This window comes from Neomonachus schauinslandi, chromosome 10, assembly GCF_002201575.2.
Source record: "Neomonachus schauinslandi chromosome 10, ASM220157v2, whole genome shotgun sequence".
In the NCBI taxonomy this organism is placed as follows: domain Eukaryota; kingdom Metazoa; phylum Chordata; class Mammalia; order Carnivora; family Phocidae; genus Neomonachus; species Neomonachus schauinslandi.
The window spans coordinates 138138347-138159401 of NC_058412.1; the positions used below are offsets into that span (position 1 = coordinate 138138347).

At 50.9% G+C, this 21055-nt stretch overlaps 1 protein-coding gene across 4 annotated transcripts in view; it reads left to right on the forward strand.

Moving 5' to 3' along the window:
• The window catches only part of PRPF6 (pre-mRNA processing factor 6), a 46144-nt gene that overhangs the window by 17861 nt on the left and 7228 nt on the right, over positions 1–21055 (forward strand). For all 4 annotated transcript variants that reach the window (XM_044918916.1, XM_044918917.1, XM_044918918.1 and 1 more), the window contains exons 9-14: positions 660–822; positions 5902–6020; positions 7211–7429; positions 14261–14383; positions 18404–18525; positions 20182–20320. In XM_044918916.1, the coding sequence (XP_044774851.1) occupies positions 660–822; positions 5902–6020; positions 7211–7429; positions 14261–14383; positions 18404–18525; positions 20182–20320 (885 nt within the window). The remainder of the gene's footprint in view (positions 1–659; positions 823–5901; positions 6021–7210; positions 7430–14260; positions 14384–18403; positions 18526–20181; positions 20321–21055) is intronic.

Below are 21055 nucleotides of genomic sequence, written 5' to 3' on the forward strand. Positions count from 1 at the left end.
AAAAAAAAAAAAAGATTTTATTTATTTATTTGAGAGAGAGAGAGAATGAGAGAGAGAGAGAGAGCATGACGGGGGGAGGGTCAGAGGGAGAAGCAGACTCCCCGCTGAGCAGGGAGCCTGATGTGGGACTCGATCCCGGGACTCCGGGATCATGACCTGAGCCGAAGGCAGTCGCCCAACCAACTGAGCCACCCAGGCGCCCTAGACAAGTTTTAAAAAGTCCTATGAGAACCTGTAAAGGTCGCTCTCTGTTGTGCAGACTAGGGTGCCCTTGGCAATGAAAGATACCCTCTCTGAATACTTACGCCAGGACCTCAGGCATAAAGGAGAACTCAGGCCGTTGCACAGCCAGCTGCTGATAGGTCTCCGTTTCGTCTCTTGGTTGACCTCTCACCGTGAAGGGCAGACTGTTCTTCTCTCATGGTGCTGTTGTGTGTCTCCCCGACTTGGGGACACAGAGGTACTGTAGCCACGTTCCCAAGCAGTGACATTACAGGGGTCTCTGGTGCAGGCGTACTTGAGGCCAAGCTGATGGATTTTTGTTTGATTGTAAAGCCTGGGGCCATAGGTCTGGTGAGCCCAGCCCTTCCTGTTCCTGAGGCTCCATCTCAGATTCCAGTCTGCATGTACACTTCCTGTTCTTTTGTTTTGCCCCTCAGAGTGAAGATGTCTGGCTAGAAGCAGCCAGGTTGCAGCCTGGGGACACAGCCAAAGCTGTGGTAGCCCAAGCTGTCCGTCACCTCCCACAGTCTGTTAGGATTTACATCAGAGCAGCAGAGCTGGAAACAGACATTCGTGCCAAGAAGCGGGTTCTCCGGAAAGGTGAGCCTCCCTGGGAATGCCGTCACCAGCAGGTGCATCTGGGGCTATGGTCCACCTGAAGGAGGTGCTGTCTTTTCTATTCCTGGTGCCCAGGCTCTTGGAGAGCAGACTTTTTGCTGCTTTGCTCAGTTTTTTGGTGGTACTGGCTAAGGAATGGGTAACATTTTGGGGCCTTTTTCTGGGCTGGGTTGTCTCTGCTCCTGGACTGTCTGGGACTGGGAGGCAGTTTCCATTTTGGGTAGGCACTCGGGTTTAGATCCCACTCCTGCCTTTTCCTGTTGTGTGCCCTTGAGTGAAGTGAGCAGTCACTGTGCAGCCCAGGTTTTCCTCATCTGTAAGATGAGAACAGTACTCACTCGGAACCTGCTGCTTAGGGCTTGATGTGGGGGTGTATTTGAAGGGCAGGCCAAGCCAGCCCAAAGCAGGTCTCAGGGTGTTGGTCTTTTCCACCACGAGGAGCCTGATGCCGTGGCAGCATGTCGTTTGGTTTTAAGGCTGAACCGACTGGCTGGTCACAGCAGAGCTATGCATTAATCGAGCCCCTCCCGTCCCGTGAGGCCCGTGTGAGGTCACGTGACGGCACCTCATCTTCTCACCTGGTGCTCCAAGCAAGGTGGCATGTGCCATCAGCTCCTGTCAGTGCATGGTTTGCATGCCGGGGAAGCCAGTTCCATCCGGATTCACTGCCGAGATGGAGCTTTTTTTTTTTTTTTTAAAGATTTTATTTATTTATTTGAGAGAGAGAGAACGAGAGACAGAGAGCAGGAGAGGGAGGAGGGTCAGAGGGAGGAGAAGCAGACTCCCCGCCGAGCAGGGAGCCTGATGCGGGACTCGATCCCGGGACTCCAGGATCATGACCTGAGCCGAAGGCAGACGCTTAACCATCTGAGCCACCCAGGCGCCCGAGATGGAGCTTTTGTAGTGCTTTGTCATTACTGTGGGGTTGGTATGAAGAGCAGCACTTCTCCCTCCCCCACAACTGTGCTTTCGATCTTTGCTCCATAGCAGATGCGAGTCAGAGGCTTGATGTGGAGTAAACCTGTGCAGAGGGCGTATTCTACTTGGACTTGTAGTGCGGGTCAAATAAGGTATATTTTGTGGGATTGAGGCAGTTTTCAGTGAGGTTTACGGCTCTTGTTTTTACGATGTGTTTGAGTAAAATGTTAGAGGTGTGTGACATCAGGCCATGCGAGTGTTATTGCATACAGTTTCTGTGTTTGATAGAGGCCAGGCGGAGTCCCCCTTGTGTGTGACCGTGACTGTGTGTGCTTGTGTGCATTCAAGTGTGTTTTCCTCTCTTGGGTCTGGTTTCCTGTTTTACTACCCATTAAATACTCAGAGCCACTCTCTTAAAATGAGGCCAGGAACAGAAAGTTAGAAGCTGTCTTGGTTTATAGGAATCAGCTTATCTTGGGGCGCCTGGGGGGGCTCAGTCGGTTGGGCATCCAACTCTTGGTTTTGGCTCAGGTCATGATCTCGTGGTGGTGGGATCCAGCCCTGCCTTGCGTGGGGTTCTGCACTCAGCGGGAGTCTGCTTCACATTCATTCTCCCTCTCCCTCCCCCTCTGCCCTTCTCCCCTCTCCCCCTCTCCTCTCTCTCTCTCTCTCGAACAGATGAATAAATAAACTCTTAAAAAAAAATCAACTTATCTTTTTTCAGCCAGAAAAATAGTTCTTTAATGACAAACACATTAAACTCTGGGTAATTAGCATTATTTATTTGGGAAAGCTCTCCTGAATCTCGCCTGCCACAATCTCGTGATGAATGGTCAGAGTGTCTTTGTGGCCACTCCTTTTTCACCACCAGATAACCTGGGTTCATTTCCAGCTGGCTTCAGATTTGGAGAGGAGTGGGGCATGGAGGTGGGGCCTGCAGGGCAGTGTTGAGTGATGGCTTTTCCAGGATGTCCTGGATCTCTAGGGCAATGGCTGTCCTGGCTCTGCTTCTCTCAGAGAGCTGTGCTAAGGTAGAAAGAACACTGAGTCCCCAAGCCGGCCTCTGCCCCTGCTCCCTGGTCTTAGTCCTGGGCTGCCCCCATCCTTAGACTACTTCCAAAAACAGCATTCTTTTTTCAGGTGCCGCTTCATTTAGTTCTTGGTGAAAAAAAAGATGACAGCTACTTCCATCAGTGACTTAGGACACCCTGCCAGCCCTTAGTCGCTGGCATGTGAGCTCTGGGTCTTAGTTGGATGCAGCTGACATCTTAGTCCTTTGTGTTGAGCTTGGAATGCTAGTCTGACACCTGAAGAGGCCAAGTGACCTTGAGTGTGATACTTGACCTCTGAGCTGCGGTGTCCTTGTCTGTAAGGGCACATGTGGGCCTGTGGCTGGGCCATTGGCTGCTTCCTGTCAGTTCAGCTCACCATGATAGGTATGAAGCTCTATGTTACTCTGTAATTAATACAGTCCTATAAAAGTGAGGTTACCTTGCCCTGAAATCCTGTATTGTGGTGCATAAAGCACAGCAGCTTCCCGTGGCTGTCACTGTTGGGTCACCGTGAGCACAGGGATAGCACCGGAGTGTCCTCCCTGCAGGGCCAGAGCTGGAGGTCATGTTGACCTCTGTGTGAGCCCATCCTCTGCTGGCAGGTATATCTAGTTCAGTCTGGTCTTTTCCCATCTGGGCTGCCCCTTATACTCCGGCTGGGTGTGGCCTCTCAAGGTAGCCTTACAGCATGGTCGCTGTCTCTGGGAAGACCCTTGGTAGGAGCTGGACCGGCTGGCAGCAGTTGGCTTTGGCTTTATTTGTCTGGATTGCTGATGGGACGCCAGTGGAGGAGTTCCCACCGTCTCCCAAAAAGTGAAGACACAGGTTCCTTCACCCATCTCTGGGTGAAGTTAGTGACCCTGAAGTTAATGACTTCAGTCCCACCTGGAAGTTCTGTGTGCTAGAGGTTGAATTATGAAGTTCACTTCCACTGATACCCAGTGTAATAGGGAGAAGGAAGGCAGAGGCAGAGTAGTCAACGTGCATCTGCAGAAGCAGCAGGAGAATGGGTGTAGTTCTGTGTCCTTGTTTCTCTGGCTGGTTACTGGGCTGCTGGCACCTTACCTGGTCAGGGTTCTTTACCTGGACCGGTGACTCAAACTGTTATTTCTGAAGGGGCTAAAGCCTCGGTGGTCTTGCTTTCTTGGGCTGCTGTACTCCCATGAACTAACTCTGGAAATGGGAATACTGAGCCAGTCCTTAGGACTCTGGGCTCTTGTCCCCCAGGACACTGGCAGCTCAGTCTCACCTTGGACGTCAGGGCTCCTCTCTGCAGCCAGGCCTGGTGCGCTGGCGTCAGAAGGCGGAGAGATGCGTGCCTCTACCGGCGCTCAGCGTGGGGCAGCTGTGGTCACGCACCTCGGTGGGCCCGTCTTCCCTTGGGCAGAGACTCCTGACAGCAGAGCTCACAGGTTGAGGTGGGAACCGGGCTGTCCCAGTGGGACCTTCAGTCGCTTGGATGTCACTCCTTTTTCTAGACCTATGTGTTTTGGCTATGTGAGAACCACCACTGTAGTTTGGTTGTTGTTGTTGTTTTTTTTTTGCATCCTATAAGGTCAAGGCCTGTTGCTTTGGGGTGTTTCTCCCAGCCAGTGTTCCGAATGCTCCGTAGTGTCCCACGGTTCTGCCAGGCCTTGGCTCCGAAAGGTGGGGGTGTGGTAAGGCCAGGGTATCCCATGGCCTGACCCCTTTGCTGCATGTCTTTTGCTGTGAGGTAAGTTTCTTGAACACATGATGGGTGTGTGGTGCTGGCATCCAGCTCTGTGGACGGTGGTGTTGGCAGAGTTCTGTAGGCAGGGAAGGCACATCCAACAGTGAGAGCCAATCCCTGCCCCTCCAGATGGACTGGGTCCAGGATATCGGCCTAGTCCAGGGGCTGACAAGGGAATGGTTCTCTGGGAAGGGACTCGGCTCAGGGGTGGGCTCAGTGGCATTATCAGGTCACCCTTGGGAGGGATTCTGTGAACCCCGAATGCCCTGTGTGATCCTGCTCTGTGTACACAGCCCCATGGAGCAGGTGGGGGCTGTGCGCCCCCTGAGGCCTGCCAACTGCTTCTGCCGATGAGGGAGGCTCAGCATGTCACATCCTGGCTTCCTCCAGGTGTCCTAGGTGGCCGCAGTCTGTGCCCTGATTCCATGCGAGAAACTTTGTGGGTCTGCAGATTCTGCACTGTTAAATATTAGGTCTGTTTTCCACACGCTTGGCCCTTGTGTTTCCGAGGAACAAGAACCCCTTTGGGATCTGCCTTAGAGGTGCTCTGGCTTCCTGCTGGTGACCCGAGCTGTGCTGTTCTCTGTCAGCCCACCCCTGCCAGGGGCTGACTAGGGCCCTGGCCTCGCTCTCTCCTAATACTCACACCGCAGAGCTCTGTGTTTATCCGCCTTCTTTTGGGGGCTTTTTGGTAAATTGCATATGAAGAAAGGGCTCTGTTGCTTAAACAAAGGTTTGGAAGTTTCTGGACTGCACAAACTGGTAGCTTTTTCTGGGAGTCTGTCCCCCTTCCCTGATGTCCCTCCGTGTGCTGGCTGCCTGTGGGCCACCAAAGGAGCCCACCTGCTCCAGAGCCCGTGAGGCTCAGCTGCCGTGATCATGATGTCACCACACAGTGTGGCTCAGGGGCCAGGAAGGAGCTCGCGCCCAGCCAGCCCTCTGATGCACGCCAGCCTGGAGAGACATGTGTCCCAGGGCCGCTTCTGTTTTCTTTTCCCTTGACTTCTGCACACTCACCCACAACCTGCCTGGCCGAGCCCTTCATGCGAAGGTGATTTTCTTCTTGTGGTTGTCTGGCTTTGTTTTATAATGTTGATTTTCAAGACTGAATGGGAGCAGAGACCATGCACAGCCCCCTGTGCCACCTTCAGTCATCTGCTGTGGCTCAGCCTTGCTTGTGATTCAGGATGCTCCACCTTGGTCTTGGTTGCGTCTGCCCCAGACTTGAGAGGCCCCGTATAAGGGGCAGGTGTATGATCCTGGCCTGCCCCCGAGGGAGAGGTCTTCTGACCCTGCTGGCAGCAGCATTCTTTGGGACATGAGCGTCCTGCTTTTGCTTCTGCTTTTCTGTGACCTGGTTTCTTGTTTGACCTTTCCAAGCCCTTGAACATGTTCCAAACTCTGTTCGCTTGTGGAAGGCGGCCGTTGAGCTGGAGGAGCCTGAAGATGCTCGAATCATGCTCAGCCGAGCTGTGGAGTGCTGCCCCACCAGTGTGGAGGTGAGTCTGCCAAGCTTGGCCTGCGTTCAAGTACAGCGGCGGGAAGTGGCATCAGCTGAGCATTGACCCCTGATTTCTGGGACTGTGAGGCAGCGTGAAGTCACAGGAGGCCACCTTGTACCGCAGCTGCCAGGCAGAGTGGCCAGCCTGGCCATGGCTCGTCGCGCTCCTGATGCAAGTGTGGAACAGGAACTTAGCTGGTCTCTGGCCACTCCAGAGAGTTCTGTGTGCAGCACTCTTTTTCAGGGCCCAGGCCTAATTCAGCTCAGTGTTTGTAAATGGGACCTGAACAGTGGAGGGTGATAGAAAATACTGATCGATCTTTCTCTCAGCCCAGCATGAGCTTGGCTCATTGCCTCAAAGCTAGTTGGATGTCTTTAGTTTCAAACATTCTGGTTCACAACATTCTGTGCAATGATTTTTAGTCTTGGTTTTTTGATATCCAATATGTCCTTAATTATCTTAAGGGTATTGTGAAATTCTCCAAGCAAAATTAATCTTAATTTATTTATGTAAAAGTAAATAGAGCCCATACACATCTTTGGTGATGAAATGTTGCAGAATCAACAGCCAGGGTGTGAGAACCCCAGAAGGCTGAACACCCGTGTGTCCTTTGTGAAGTCAGCAGTCACGTCCTGCTCATCCTCTGTCCAACACCTGGAATGAGTCTGACATACTGTGTACATTTAACTGGTGTTTGAAACGTGTGACTGAGAATTTGTCGACGTCTCACGTTAACCAGAGTCACTAAGTCAGAAACATAACTGAACCGTTATCAGATCATGTGAAAATGTTGTACACATCTGTGGGTTCTGTTTAAAGGATCCTTGAGAGCTGTTAGAAAGAATTTAGTGGAGGGGCGCCTGGGTGGTTCAGTCGGTTAATCGTCCGACTCTTGGTTTCAGCCCAGGTCATGATCTCAGGGTCATGAGATCGAGCCCCACATCGGGCTCTGTGCTCAGCGTGGAGTCTGCTGCAGATTTTTTCCTTCTCATTCTGCCCCTCCCACCCCGCTTTCTTTCTTGCTGTCTCTCAAATAAATAAATAAGATCTAAAAGAAAGGAGGGAAGGAGGGGAAGGAAGGGAGAACTTTGTGGAAGTGTTGCAGCCCGATGAGGTTGGCTCACCATTTGACCTGGCAGGGTGTGCTGAGTACCGTCCTCTTGTTTGCTGGTATTCTCTCCATACAGCTCTGGCTTGCTCTGGCACGGCTAGAGACCTATGAAAATGCCCGCAAGGTCTTGAATAAGGCGCGTGAGAACATCCCTACAGACCGGCACATCTGGATCACGGCTGCCAAGCTGGAGGAAGCCAATGGGAACACACAGATGGTAGAGAAGATCATTGACCGAGCCATCACCTCACTGCGGGCCAATGGCGTGGAGATCAACCGCGAGCAGTGGATCCAGGTGAGGTCAGGAGGTAGGACTCCCCGCTGCGAGCAGGCGTCAGTGTCTGCTTTAAAAATGCACGTTGGAGTCTCTCATAGGATAGGGGCTGCTGGATGGTACCTGAGGGTTTTCATGCTGGCAGGGGAAGCAGGCATGTGTGGCCTTCCCTTATGCGATTGTGACATAGGTTTTTATAGAGTTGACACTTTGAGTACTTACGTCTTGGGGTTGGATACTCTGAAGAACTTTCTGTGTATGGACACTGGTGAGTAGTACTGATTTGCAAGTAGAAATAATACAACATAAGGAGAATGATTGTTCCGTGGCTAGTGAAGTCTCTGAAGATCCTCTGACCCAGCCTCCAGGCCGGGCGACCTCTCCTGCCTTCCACTTCCATGTGAGCTCTCTGGGCGTGGGCCCCCCATCTCCTGGGGGGCCCTGTCCTAAGTGTAGTCAGCGTAGGGGAAAGCGCTTCTTCACAGTGATCTGCTCCATTCCACCACAGAGGGCCCTAGAGAGCAAGGCTCCTTGCTTCACCTACTGCCCCTTGGCACTGGAAGATGGCCTCAGGCCTCCTGTGCCCTCCCTTCTCCTGCTCCTGCTGCCACACTTCTGATCACCATTCTCAGAACAGCCCCCGAGCTGAACTGTCCCCAGTGTGGCCAAGAGGGCCTCAAGTGGTGCTGCACTATTTCTGGGGTCCCTCGGATCAGTGCCCCTACTCTTCCTCACATGGGTATTAAGCCATGTGGCCCCTTTCTGTGTTTGGGCAATTTTTTTTTTTTTTTTTTCCCAATCCTGAAGGCAAGGCCTTGTGTGTCCCTCTAAAATTTAATCACTGAGATTCAGTCCCTTTATTTCTTTGGTGTTTTTAGCCATGTTGTTACAGTTCTGATGCCTCATCCCTTTGTGCAGATCCACTTGTCCAGCCAGTGTCTTCTTCCCTGTGCCTGAGGGACTGTAATGTTTCTTTTTTCAGTGCAGGTCTGACGGTAGATTCTTCTAGCTCTTACACGGCTGCAAACAGTTTGTATTTCACCTTTTTAAAGATTTTATTTATTTATTTGAGAGAGAGAGGGAGAGCACAGAGGGAGAGGGAGAAGCCAACTCCTGCTGAGCGGGGAGCCCGATGCGGGGCTCGATCCCAGGACCCTGGGATCATGACCTGAGCTGAGGCAGACACTTAACGACTGAGCCACCCAGGGGCCCCCAATCTTCTCCTTTTAAAATTGGGTTGTATGTCTTTATTATTGCTCACTTATTTTCCATTTTTTACTATCAAATTGAGTTGTGAGGGTTGTTATGTATATATTCTGTCTGTAAGTCCCTTTTCAGCTTATATGATTTGCAAATATTTGTTCCCATTTTGTGGGTCAGCTTTTCACTTTCCTGATTGTATTGCTTATAGCACAAATGTTTGTAATTTTTGTAGAGTCCAGCTTATCCTTTTTTTCTTTTTTGTTGCTCATGCTTTAGGTGTCATATCTAAGGATCCCCTTCCCTAGCCCAAGGTCATGGAGATTTGCTCCTGTGTTTTCTAAGATTTTTATTGTCTTAGCTCTTATATTTAGATCTGTGTATCTAGTTTTTGTATGTGGTGTGAGGGAAGGGTTTCACTTCACTCTTGTGCACATGCGTGGTTTTGGTGCTGTTGTAGGAGCCAGCGGTCATCAGTGTCCAAGGTTATTTCTGGACTCAGTCCTGTCCCCTAGACTGTATGTCCTGACGCCAGCACTGTGATCCTGAGACTGCTGTGGTTCTGTAGAAAGCTTTGAAGTCAGGAAGTGTGAGTCCTCCTCCTTTGTTGTTTACAAGATCAGCTGTGCTTGCTTCTTTGTGTTTCCATATGAATTTTAGGATCAACTTACTGATTTCTGCGAAAAAGAAACTTGGACCGTCTATCATTTTGATAGGGATCCCTTGGGACCTGCAGATTGCTTTGCAGACTGTTGCCATCCTGACAGTATTAAGCCGTCTGATCCATGAATATGGGATGTCTTTCCATTTATTTATTTAGGTCTTCAGTTTTTTTCAACAATATTTCTTTGTATTAATATTGCACTTCTTTTGTTTTATTCCAAGGTATTTTATTATTTTTGATGCTCTTATAAGTGGAATTTTAATATCATTTTCAGGTAGTTCATTGTTGGTGTATAGAAATACAGTTCATTTCTGAATATTGAGCTTGTGTTATATATGACCTTGATGAAATTTAAATCATAATAGATTTCGTGGATTCTCTAGGATTTTCTGGTTATGGGATTTTGCCATCTGCCTATTATAATCTTACCCCCCCCCCCCTTTTCTGAATGCCTTTTTATTTCTTGTCTAGTTGCCCTGGTTAGAACCTCTAGTGAAGTGTTGACTAGAAATGGGGAGAGCCAACATCTTTGTCTTGTTCCTGATCTTAGGGGAAAGTATCTCGTTGAATATGGTGTTAGTGCTGTAGCTCATTGATGCTCTGATCATGTTTTAAAGACTAATTCTTTTTCTCTCACCATTTTATTTTGGATCACTTCTATGGCTTTGTCCCCAAAGTCTATTCTTCTGTAACATCTGATCTGCCTTTTATCTCATCTAGGGCGTTTTCTACCTCAGATCTTGTCATTTTCATTTCTAGGAATTTAATTTTGGTCTTTGAAAAATGTCTCTCATGGGGTTCCTGGGCGGCTCAGTCAGCTGAGTGTCCTACTCTTGGTTTCGGCTCAGGTCATGATCTTAGGTCCTGGGTTCGAGCCTTGCATTGGGCTCTGCGCTCGGCGCAGAGTCTGCTCGAGATTTTCTCTCTCCCTCTCCCTCTGCCCCTCCTTCCACTCACGCGCTCTTGCTCATGCTCTCTCTCTCTAAAATGAACACATCTTTAAAAAAAACTGTCGGGGCGCCTGGGTGGCTCAGTCGTTAAGCGTCTGCCTTCGGCTCAGGTCATGATTTCAGGTCCTGGGATCGAGCCCCTCATCGGGCTCCCTGCTCCGCGGGAAGCCTGCTTCTCCCTCTCCCTCTCCCACTCCCCCTGCTTGTGTTCCTTCTCTCGCTGTGTCTCTCTGTCAAATAAATAAAATCTTTAAAAAAAAATAAAAAAATAAAATAAAAAAACTGTCTTTCATTTTTTTAATGTGAAATGTTAGATTTTCTGCTGCCTCTACCTGATATTTTGAATACATGGAACACAGTGATAACAATTGGTTTAGTGTCCTTGTCTCCTAACTCTGACGTCTTTGTCAGTTTGGGATTGATTTTGATAGCTACGTTTCCTTTCGTTACAAGTTGCATTTTTTTGTTTCTTTGCATAACTGTTGCCAGATATTGTGAATTTCCCTTGCTGGGTGCTGGTATTGTAGCGTTCCTGTAAATATTCTAGACTACCCTGTTGGGGTGCAGCGCTTTACTGGAGGCACTTTGACCCTTTGGCTCTTGCTTTGCTAGGTCGGACCCGGCAGTGGTGGATGTGGGACACTTTAGAGCTAATTGTCCTATGGAGGTAAGATCTTTCTGTGCACTCCGCCCAGTGACCTGTTTCTCCTGGGGGTTTCCGGTCAGGCCAGTGGAAACAAGCACTGTTCCTGGTCCCCTGTGAGCTCCGAGGATTGCTCTGATCCTTTCGGATGGTTCTTTCCAAACACTCATGCTGTGTTTGGTGCTCAGTGAAGACTCTCAGGTGACCCTCTGCAGAGCACAACGCCAGGGTTCTCTCTCTGTGCTGCACTTTTCCTCTCTGGTGCTTGGTCCTGTGTACTGGATGCTCCTTGATCTCCTAGGGCTCGGCTCTGCCTCCACTGGCCCTGCCTGGGTCCCCCTCCCTGCACCGTGGCCTGGAAAGTCTCCACGCAGTGAGCTGGACCGACGTGGGGTTCCCTTTGACTGTTTCTGCATCTCAGTCATCACACCCCTTTGTTACCCACTGTGTTCCATGTATTCAAAACATCCTCCGTTTCATGATCGTCATCTGGGTTTGTGGTTGTCTCGGGAGCAGGGGATTCCGGCTGGGTCAGCAGTGTTTCTCCGGTCCTCTGAGGGCTTTTGGAGGCTGATGGTGCACCTGCCAGGGCTTGCTGCTCCAGCTCTCTGAGTGCCTTCTCGGTCTCCTTTGAGCCCTGGGAACTGTGTTGCACACAGTAGAGCTGAGAATCCTGTGCTCCCAGAAATGCCCACCTGTCAATTCCCATTCCTTATCCCCCTTTTGGGACACACTTGCTTGGCCACAGCGAGTCCATTTCTTCTGCTGTCTGTGTTTCCATCTTGTCAGGACAGATGATTGCAAGAGGAGACGGTGTCCTCTCCCCTTGCTGGTTCTCACACCAGCCTCCTACAAACTCTTCATTGAGACACTGCCAGTGTGCAAAAAAGTATAGCATGAGCTAGAATTTTTAAAACTTTCCTCAGATTTCGTGTTTTGCTTCTACTTCTGCTACAACGTAATGAAAAGGATCTGAATGTACATTAGTTTTACTTCAGTCATATTAAGGTTGATACATACTTTTTGTGTGTGTGTGGTGTCCCGCGAAGTGTTACGACTTTCAGGTGTTTTCCCTCCTGAGCAAGTCACCATTTATTGAGCACCCACTGTGTATCAGACTCTGCTAAATGCATTTTACCCTTGCCTTCTTACTTCCCATTTCCCATTGTTTGTGGAGTCCAGTCCAGGCCCTGAACCCACGGCCCTGCTGCAGACAGGATCCTCCATGGCAGGTCCTGCTCAGCCCGCTTGCGCCCTTGAACCATGTCTGCATGTTTTCCTTTTGTCTCGCTGGTGCCTCTTCTTCTGCCTTCTTTGCTGGTTCTCTTTCTCCTCTTGTAATCTAAATCCCTTGGTGGTTTGGCCCTCAGCCCTTTTTTGAGACTTCTCTGTGCTTCTGTGGTGATCTCATCTTCCCACATTGTCAGGAATGTAGCTTCCACGCCAGGAACCCCCAAATGTGGACTTTGCTCTGGGCGCTCCCCACGTCCTGGATCACTCCCCTCCTGCCCTGCATCCCCCTGGGACACATGACAGCACCACAGCCTGATGTGTCCGGGATGCATCTCCTGCTTTCCGCACAAAATCTACCAGTCCGGCCTGGCTCACCTCGGCGAGCAGTTTGAGTCTGTCTTCCCATCTATCCCTGGTCCAGGTACTCCTTGTCAACCAGCTGCGTCCATCCTCGGCCAGACACAGCCTCTCCTGGACGTGGCAGTGACTCCTGATGTATATCCCGCTGATGCTCCATCCAGCAGTCGGGGCAGTCCGTTTATTTTTTTATTTTTTTCAAAGATCTTATTTATTTGAGAGAGAGAGATCACATGCACACCAGCAGCGGGGAGTGGCAGGCAGAGGCAGAGGGGCAAGCAGGCTTCCCGCTGAGCATGGAGCCTGACACGGGACTCGATCCCAGGACCCTGGGATCATGATGTGAGCCGAAGGCAGACGCTTAACCGGCTGAGCCACCCAGGCGGCCCTGGGGCGGCCCTTTTAAAATAAGATTGATGGGGCGCCTGGGTGGCTCAGCGGGTCCCGTGTCAGGCACCATGCTCAGCGGGGAGCCTGCTTGTCCCTCTGCCTCTGCCTGCCGTTCCCCTCTGCTTGTGCTTTCTCCCTCTCTCTGTCAAATAAATAAATAAAATCTTAAAAAAAAAATGAAATAAATAAAAAATAAAATAAGATTGATTATATGACTCATTCTCTGGTTTAAAAGTCTCCGGGTGCCTTCCTGCCACACTGCAGTAGAACCCAGAGCTCTTGCGGTCAGCATGTCCAGCATGTCTCCTGCACCCTGTTGCCCTGACCACTTATCATAAGTCTCTTCTCAGTAGAGAGAAGAGGGTGGTTTCTACCCTTTTCTCTTGCAAAGAGTGCTATGAAAGTGTCCTAGTATGTAGGTTGTTTTGCACGTATGGAAACGTATTTGTAAGATGGATTACTTAAAGTAGAATTGCTGGGTCAATAGATACACTTTTTATTTTGATGGAGAACTTGAAATTGCCCTCTGGGGGCTTGTCCATTCGTGCTCCTCAGACGTGTGCAAGTGTCTATGTCCCCACCTTTGCTGTACAAGTGTGTTGGCACATGTTCTGATGTTACTGATCTGATGTGTAAAATGTACTTACAAAAAATAAGAATGGCTTCTTTTCCGATGTTTAAAAGTCACTTGTAGTTTTGTTTTCTGGAGAACTGTGTGTTTATGTCCTTTGCTCAATTGCATTTTGGTCCTTCCCTAATTGGCATGCAAGAGACTTCAGTGACATATTTCTGCGTCTCAGCTGTAGAACCATGACTGTCTTTTCTTTGCACATCCTGAGATCTGCTTCCTAAAGTCCAGTGCTTTCCTGGGGTCCACCTGCCCACCTGCCTGACGGGACAGCCTTGTGGTGGGTCCTTCCTCTGGGTTTCTTTCTTACCTTCTGTGTGCCAGGCTCCTCCACTCCCATCCCCCGTCTGTTTGGTTAGAATATGTCTTTCTTTTGTCCATTTTGAATCCTGCGTTCAGACCAATGGGTACAAATGTTTGTGAACTTGTCTTGATTCCTGTTACTTGGGAAGTTTCTTTTGTGTAGGAACCTCTTACAGCCACTGAGTTGCTACAGTACTTTGTACACAGTAGGTGCTTATGTAATGTTTGTTGAGTGCATAGATGTGGCTTTGTTAAGTCCTTAGGTATTTGTCTAGCATGTATCTGCTTGGTGGCAGGGATGGGTACACCCGTGAACGAGCAGACCCAGTTGGGTGGGCTGTGGCGGGGCCCGGCAGGCATCAGAACCGTGTGTGCGCACCCCACCTGCAGTGCAGAGGCTCTCTCGGTCCTCATCCCATAGGAATAGTGTGCCCCCTGTCAGGCACCTGCAGCTCTGAACTATAGTTTTATGTCCCTCTTTCAGGATGCCGAGGAGTGTGACAAGGCTGGGAGTGTGGCCACCTGCCAGGCTGTGATGCGTGCTGTGATTGGCATTGGGATTGAGGAGGAAGATCGGAAGCACACGTGGATGGAAGATGCTGACAGTGTAAGTCCAGCCCAAGGGCCTGGAGTCCATCTGTGGGGGACTAGGCTGCTGTGAGTCTGGCACAGAGGCCTGGAGTCTCCGTCCGTGGGGGCCTAGGCTGCTGTTGGAAAGTGTTTTTGATCTGCTGATTTTTGAACATAGTTGTAAGGAATCCAGTTTTCTCTTCACCCGGGTTTACCTGGGGAGCTACTCTTTGCATACCTCCTGATCTGCAGCAGTCTGGGTGAGCTGATTCTGTGCTGTGGACCAGAAGCCAGTACAGAGTGGGAGCCCACAGAGCTCTCTCAGCTGTTTCCCTCTCCACATCGGGGGCTTTCCCCACCCCCTGTGGTTTCTCTTATAAATTGCAGTTCAGAGAATAGTTTGCATACAAAGCTTTTGCCTACTTTGAGATTATTTCCTTAGAATAGGCTTCCAGAGAAGAGAGCATGGGGTCAAAATCGATACATATTTTAGGTATTTAATGCCTTAATTGTGGCCCCCTTTTTTTTTTACCTTGTTATTTTGAAATAATTTTAGATTTATAGTAAAGTCGCAGAACTGTACAAAGAATTTTTAACATGCCCTTCACCCAGACTCCCCCAAATTCAACCACTTCGCCACATCTGCCTTCTCATCCTCCAGTTATATTCAACAAACCCACATCTCTTACTTTGAATATGTGAGAGTATGCTGCAGAGGGGGTGGCCCCTTTCATCTAAGTGCTTCAGTGTGTGTTTCCTTAAAAGAGGACGTTTTCCTACACAATCTCAGCATAGCTACCAGAATCAGGAAATCATGTTGATACTGTACTATTATGTAATTTGCAAACCTTCCCCAAATGTCACCCATTGCCTCCCTAAGTGTCCTGTTAGCAGAAGGAAAAGCCCTGCTGTGCGATGATGCAGTAGCTTCCCAGGGTGACATCGTCAGGCCCCCGCGGCCCTGATATCTGCAGGAGGGCTTTGGTCTGTCTTTGTTTCTCATGAGGCTGACTGTTGTCAGGACAGGCCAGTGACTTTGTGGGGCCCCATTGATTCAGGTCTCCGTGATGTTTCTGTACCATGGGGTTGAGGTTCTGCATCTTTGCGGGACGTTGGGTCCTCCTGGCAGGTTGTGTTGGTAGGTTTAGGTGCCCGTTCAACTCTGACCAGCTCAAGTGGCATTTCCACTGGAAGGTTATTCTTGTTCTTTGTAATTAATAAGTGTTTTATGGGGCGGCACTCTGAGACTAAACATCCTGTTTCTTGTCAAACTTTGACTTACTAGTTTGCAGGTCCGTTAATGAGGTTTTTGGCCTGTATCAGTTACTACTGTGGTATTTGCCAAACAGCGCTTTTCTAAGATCGTTTCTTCTACGTAGTATTAGAGTTTATCAGCTGGAATTCTACAGTAATGAAGAGCTTTCCTCTGTCACTTATTCACGTGGGTATTTGCTTCCTTACGTTAGCAGAGACTAGGGATCCCTGCTCTGTTCTGTGAGTCTGTAGCGCCTGCTGGCCTCCCCTGTGTGGAGCCTCACAGAACCTCCTCTCGAAGGCCGCGTGTTCCCTGAGCCAGACCACAGGTGCTGGCCGCACCATCCGTTTCCAGGGGCCTGTGGCCTTGTGCACAGTGAATATACTCTTGGTTCTTTTTTTTTTTTTAAGATTTTATTTATTTATTTGACAGAGAGAGACCGAGAGGGAACACAAGCAGGGGGAGTGGGAGAGGGAGAAGCAGGCTTCCCGCTGAGCAGGGAGCCCGACGTGGGGCTCGATCCTGAGCCGAAGGCAGCCACTTAACCGACTGAGCCACCCAGGCCCCCCATACTCTTGGTTCTTTAGGGGGACCAGACGCAGGCCAACCATGATGATTTTTTTTTTTTTAAAGATTTTTATTTATTTATTGAGAGAGAGAGAGAGCATGAGAGAGAGGAGGGTCAGAGAGAGAAGCAGACCCCCTGCTGATCAGGGAGCCCGATGCGGGACTCGATCCTGGGACTCCAGGATCATGACCTGAGCCGAAGGCAGTCGCCCAACCAACTGAGCCACCCAGGTGCCCCAACCGTGATGATTTTTAAAAGCTTTTCGTGACATGGAGACACAGGTATAACAAATATGCTCAGTCTCTGTATTGGAAGAAGTCTCCTAAATACGTAAAAGAATCCCAGTTCCTGGTTGTTGAGCTCCTTTTTATTCTAGATGTGGGGTTAAACACCTCGCTTCTTTTTATTTTCCTTGTCTTTGACAGCACTGGAGGCCCTGGGAGTCAGGGATGGAGGGCATTGCCCTATGGTTAGCGGATTGTGAGAGCAGAAACCCACAAGCTGTTGCAGATCTTCTCTCTCTTTGTTGCCTCTTCCAAGTGTACCAGAGCGAGCACGGCTGTCTGTCACAGAGCTGTGCACTTCTGGAGGAAGAGCTGGAGTCTCTGTGCTTAGAAGCACAGAGTGTTTTCCTGATACTCCCACTGCTCGGAGACTGGCCCAGGTCACCCACACCTGAGACCCTGGGCAGGCTGTCCCGTGATCCTGGGGGGCCGTGTTAACTGTCCTCAGGACCTTGGTCAGAAGTCACAGAGAGGGGTACAGACCAGTTCGTATGGGGTCTAATCCTCACTTTTCCAGATGCTGCTGGTCAGGACACGCCTGAGGCAGGGCCCTTCCTGGTTTCTGTGGTGGTTGAGTCAGATTGAGGCCATGTGACCAAGGAGGAACCCAGTCTGAACAAGGAGGTCTTAGCTGCGTCCCTGCTCTTTCGACTCCTCCACACCCATTTCCACGCTGGTGGTCTTTGAACAGCAGGAGGCTTGCTAGCGGTTCTCTTGGAGAATGCGACTGTCAATCTGGGAAGTGGCCTCAGGAGGCCCAGACGCTGTGAGGCTGCCTGTCTAGTTCTATCCGTGCCATTTTGATGATCACTGTTGCAAAACTTTGTTTCTGACACACTTCTAGTTGGCTTTTCACTTACCTCAAGATACACAACTTCTTTCGGTATGAGAGTGGTTCCCGAGTCTGCAGCGTGTGGGAGAGCCGCAGGTTTTCTTGGGCAGTCCGAGTGTGCCGTGTGCTGGCCTTTATCCTGTGTGAGGCTCTGTGAGAACAGCTCTCAGCCTGTCCCAGTGAGTGTCCCTGGATGTCGTGACCATCTAGAGAGGTTATCACCATAAATAGTGACTGGTTTTCTTGTGTTGCTTGATGCTAACCGGGGAATAAAATCATTCTTGAGTGAGGAAAACAGCATCCGAAGAGAATAACATGTGTTTATGGTAGGTCTGTTTGAGTGGACTGGTTCTTTCTTTTTTAAGCTGCATTTTTTATTGTGGTAAAATACATATATCCTGCGGCACCTGGGTGGCTGAGTCGGTTGGGCGTCTGCCTTCGGCTCAGGTCATGATCCCAGGACCCTGGGGTCGAGTCTTGCATCAGGCTCCTTGCTCAGCGGGGAGTCTACTTCTCTCTCTCCCTCTGTCCCCCCACTCGTTCGCTCTCTCTCCCAAATACATAAATAAAATCTTTAAAAAAAAATACACATATCCTAAAAGTTGCCTTTCCAAACACTTGGAAGGCTGTGACTCAGTGCATCCAGTGCATCCACGTGTTGTGCAGTCAGCCCCCACCGCCTGACTCCAGAGCTGCTCCATCCCTCACGCCGGAACCCACACCCGTTCACACTCGATGCGTTGGTGATTGCTTTCTCTTCTTTGTATTCACCTGTGTTTTACAGATTGCTAATGAGTGTATCTTTATAATGGAGAGTATGTAGTACACCTAATTTTTAAGAAGGAACCCGTATGTGTGGTGTGTGGGCGCAGCGTGCCTGCCTCACTCGGCCGCGGCTGGTGGCTGCCGTTCGTCTGCACCAGTTCCTGCTGTTTGTTGAGGGCTAGCACACAGCCCCAGGCCCCGTGTGCTTCATGTCCCCGTGCTGCAGGGCTTTCCTCTCCTGGACTCTTTCTCACTGGGTCATCCTGTTGAGTGATTTTGAGCAGAGGCCATCACGCCTCCTGCTCTGGTGCCGTGCTGGGCTGCCCGCTCTCACGCCTGTCTCTCTGCTCTAGTGTGTGGCCCATAACGCCCTGGAGTGTGCACGCGCCATCTATGCCTACGCCCTGCAAGTGTTCCCCAGCAAGAAGAGCGTGTGGCTGCGAGCTGCGTACTTCGAGAAGAACCACGGCACCAGGTACGTGGTTGGGCCCCAGGTGCGGGGGTCGTTCTCCACCCCTGTGTGCGCATCGACCCTCTGACTCCAGGTTGGGCAGAGCTGAATTTAAACCTCACGTCCCCACAGGTGGGCGAGGGCCTACATTTGAGATCCAGTTCTCTGTGATGTGGGGCGGAGGCGTCTACAGCATTCGTGTGATCTGTCTTGATGGCTCCTTCTGCCGTAAGGTCATGACTGCTTTATAGCGGAGAGACTGAGACGCCGAGGGTGTCTCTGCAGCAGAGCCCGCAGCTGGGCCGGTGGACGCCTGGTGGCCCGAGGGTGCCTGGGGCGAGGCAGGGGCCTGAGGCCCCACCGCTGTGCGGGACTGGCTTTAGCAGTGTGGGCGGTGCAGTGTCTGGCCCAGGCAGGCATGGTTTTCATTTAAGCTGTGCTGACTTTGGGTTTGGGCTAGTTTTGTGCTCTGAGGAGGTCCTTGACAGTTTTCTCTAATTGTATTCTTTAATTGAAAAAAGCTTTTGGGTCTGCCTTATTGGCTGTAACTGCTGATTAAATTGGGTGTTGCAATTTCTGGTGTTCAGGGGGTGCCTCTCTGGGGCATCAGGCCCATGTTGCTGTGTGCACCCTCTGCCCGGGCCCTCCGCTGTTCTTCCCTGTGCTAGGGTGAGGCGAGGGGGGCAGGCCCTGCTGATTTCTGCAGGGCTTCTGCTGGGAGCACCCCGAGGCTCTGTTTCTCTCCTTTTCTGGCGTTGCTGAATCTGTCTGGTCAGGGTGTCTGTCCGTGTGTGTTGCTGAGGCTCCTGTCTCCTCCCCACTCCCGCCGTCTGGTTTGGTGTTTGAGAATTAACTCACTGGGGATGCTTTGAGATGACTGCTGGCTCACCTGTGACGGTCCGGGTCCGGAGCAGGGCCTCTCCTGGCGGCTGCGGTTTGTGGGTGTGCCTCACTGACACCGCTGCCCTGGGTCCCTGGTCTCGGGGCAGTTCCCTCCCCGTCTCTGGCACCCTTCCCATCCAGCTGACTCATGGAATGGAACGGCCAGAGGAGGTGGGGCGCTCTTGATCTGGGGTCCTGGTTCTCCTGTTGTCTGGGAAGCATGGTGTGCTCTCTCGGGCTTCACTCCACACAGAGCGAGTCCTTCGTCTTGCTGTAGAGGCCCAAAGAGGTCATCTGTGCCAGGTGCTGCAGCAGAGGGCTGGTGGCCACATGAGGGTTGGGGGCTTTGTACCTGCCACCCAGGCTGGCGGGATTCTTGCTCAGTAGTGACGAGAATAATTCGTTTTCAATAAGACAATTTCTTTGGATACCGAAGAATAGGTTCTGGGTCGTAATCTTTATCGGCGGATCTGTGGTTACAGATGAAAAGAGGTCTCCTGTCACCCAGACCGTGAAGTTATCATTCCCCTCAGGACACACGGCCATAAAAGGGCCCCTGAGAAGTCCCTCCATCAGGCTTAGCCCCATAACAATGCCTTGCTTTGTAGCACCCTCTTCAGTAGTTGATTTTAGAACTTTTATGAAGAGAAAAGATTTCCCCACACTCTCCCCATTGTAAAATCTGGTAAATCATTTATAGTACCGAACTTTGGAGCAGTAACTGTCTTTTCAGCACCCACGCTGAGGCTGTGAGCACCCTGCATGCTCTGGTGGTGACTGTGGCCCCCTGTCTTCTAGGGAGTCCCTGGAAGCACTGCTGCAGAGGGCCGTGGCCCATTGCCCCAAAGCGGAGGTTCTGTGGCTTATGGGCGCCAAGTCCAAGTGGCTGGCAGGGGACGTGCCTGCGGCGAGGAGCATCCTGGCTCTGGCCTTCCAGGTGGGTTGAGGGGTCAGCGGGGCTGCAGGGGGCGTGTGCACTTGAACCCCGGCCCAGTGCCTGTTGGGGACTGAGGGCTCCAGAGTGCATGTGCCCTCAGGCCCTCCCCCTGCTCATTGATGGGAGCTGACCTAAGAGAGGGAATGTGTGTGATCAGGATGCACCGAACTTGGGGTGCTTTACAGGCAGCTGGGGTCCTGAGGGGTGGGAGAATGGCTGGCTGGTGGACCTGCCTTGTGGTCATGGCCACTCACTGTAACCACAGGCCACATGTTCCAGAGCACAGAACATAGGGCCAACAGGCGACATTCCCCAGCAGTCGCCAGACACCGTTTCCCCACATAAGAGCACAGTGACAACCTCTTTCCTCTGTGGAAATTCGAATGTCAGTCCCTGCACTCTGCACGTGGGCCACCGGCTGCAGCCAGGCCTCGTAGGTGGGTGGAGTCGCACCCGGCCAGGCTGACGACGGCTGACGTCATGAGCTGGGCAGTATGAGTGTTAGAAGTTTGCAGCATACTTAATTTTGTGAAATTTTCATTCCAGGGGAGTTAATGTACAGTGTTATGTTCGTCTTAGGAAGTGTGCAACATAGCGATTCAACACTTCCATGGGTTACTCAGTGCTCACGGCATAGGTTGTTTTTTGTTTGTTTTTTTTTTCTATTTGACAGAGAGGGAATACAAGCAGGGGGAGTGGGAGAGGGAGAAGCAGGCCTCCCGCGGGGCTCGATCC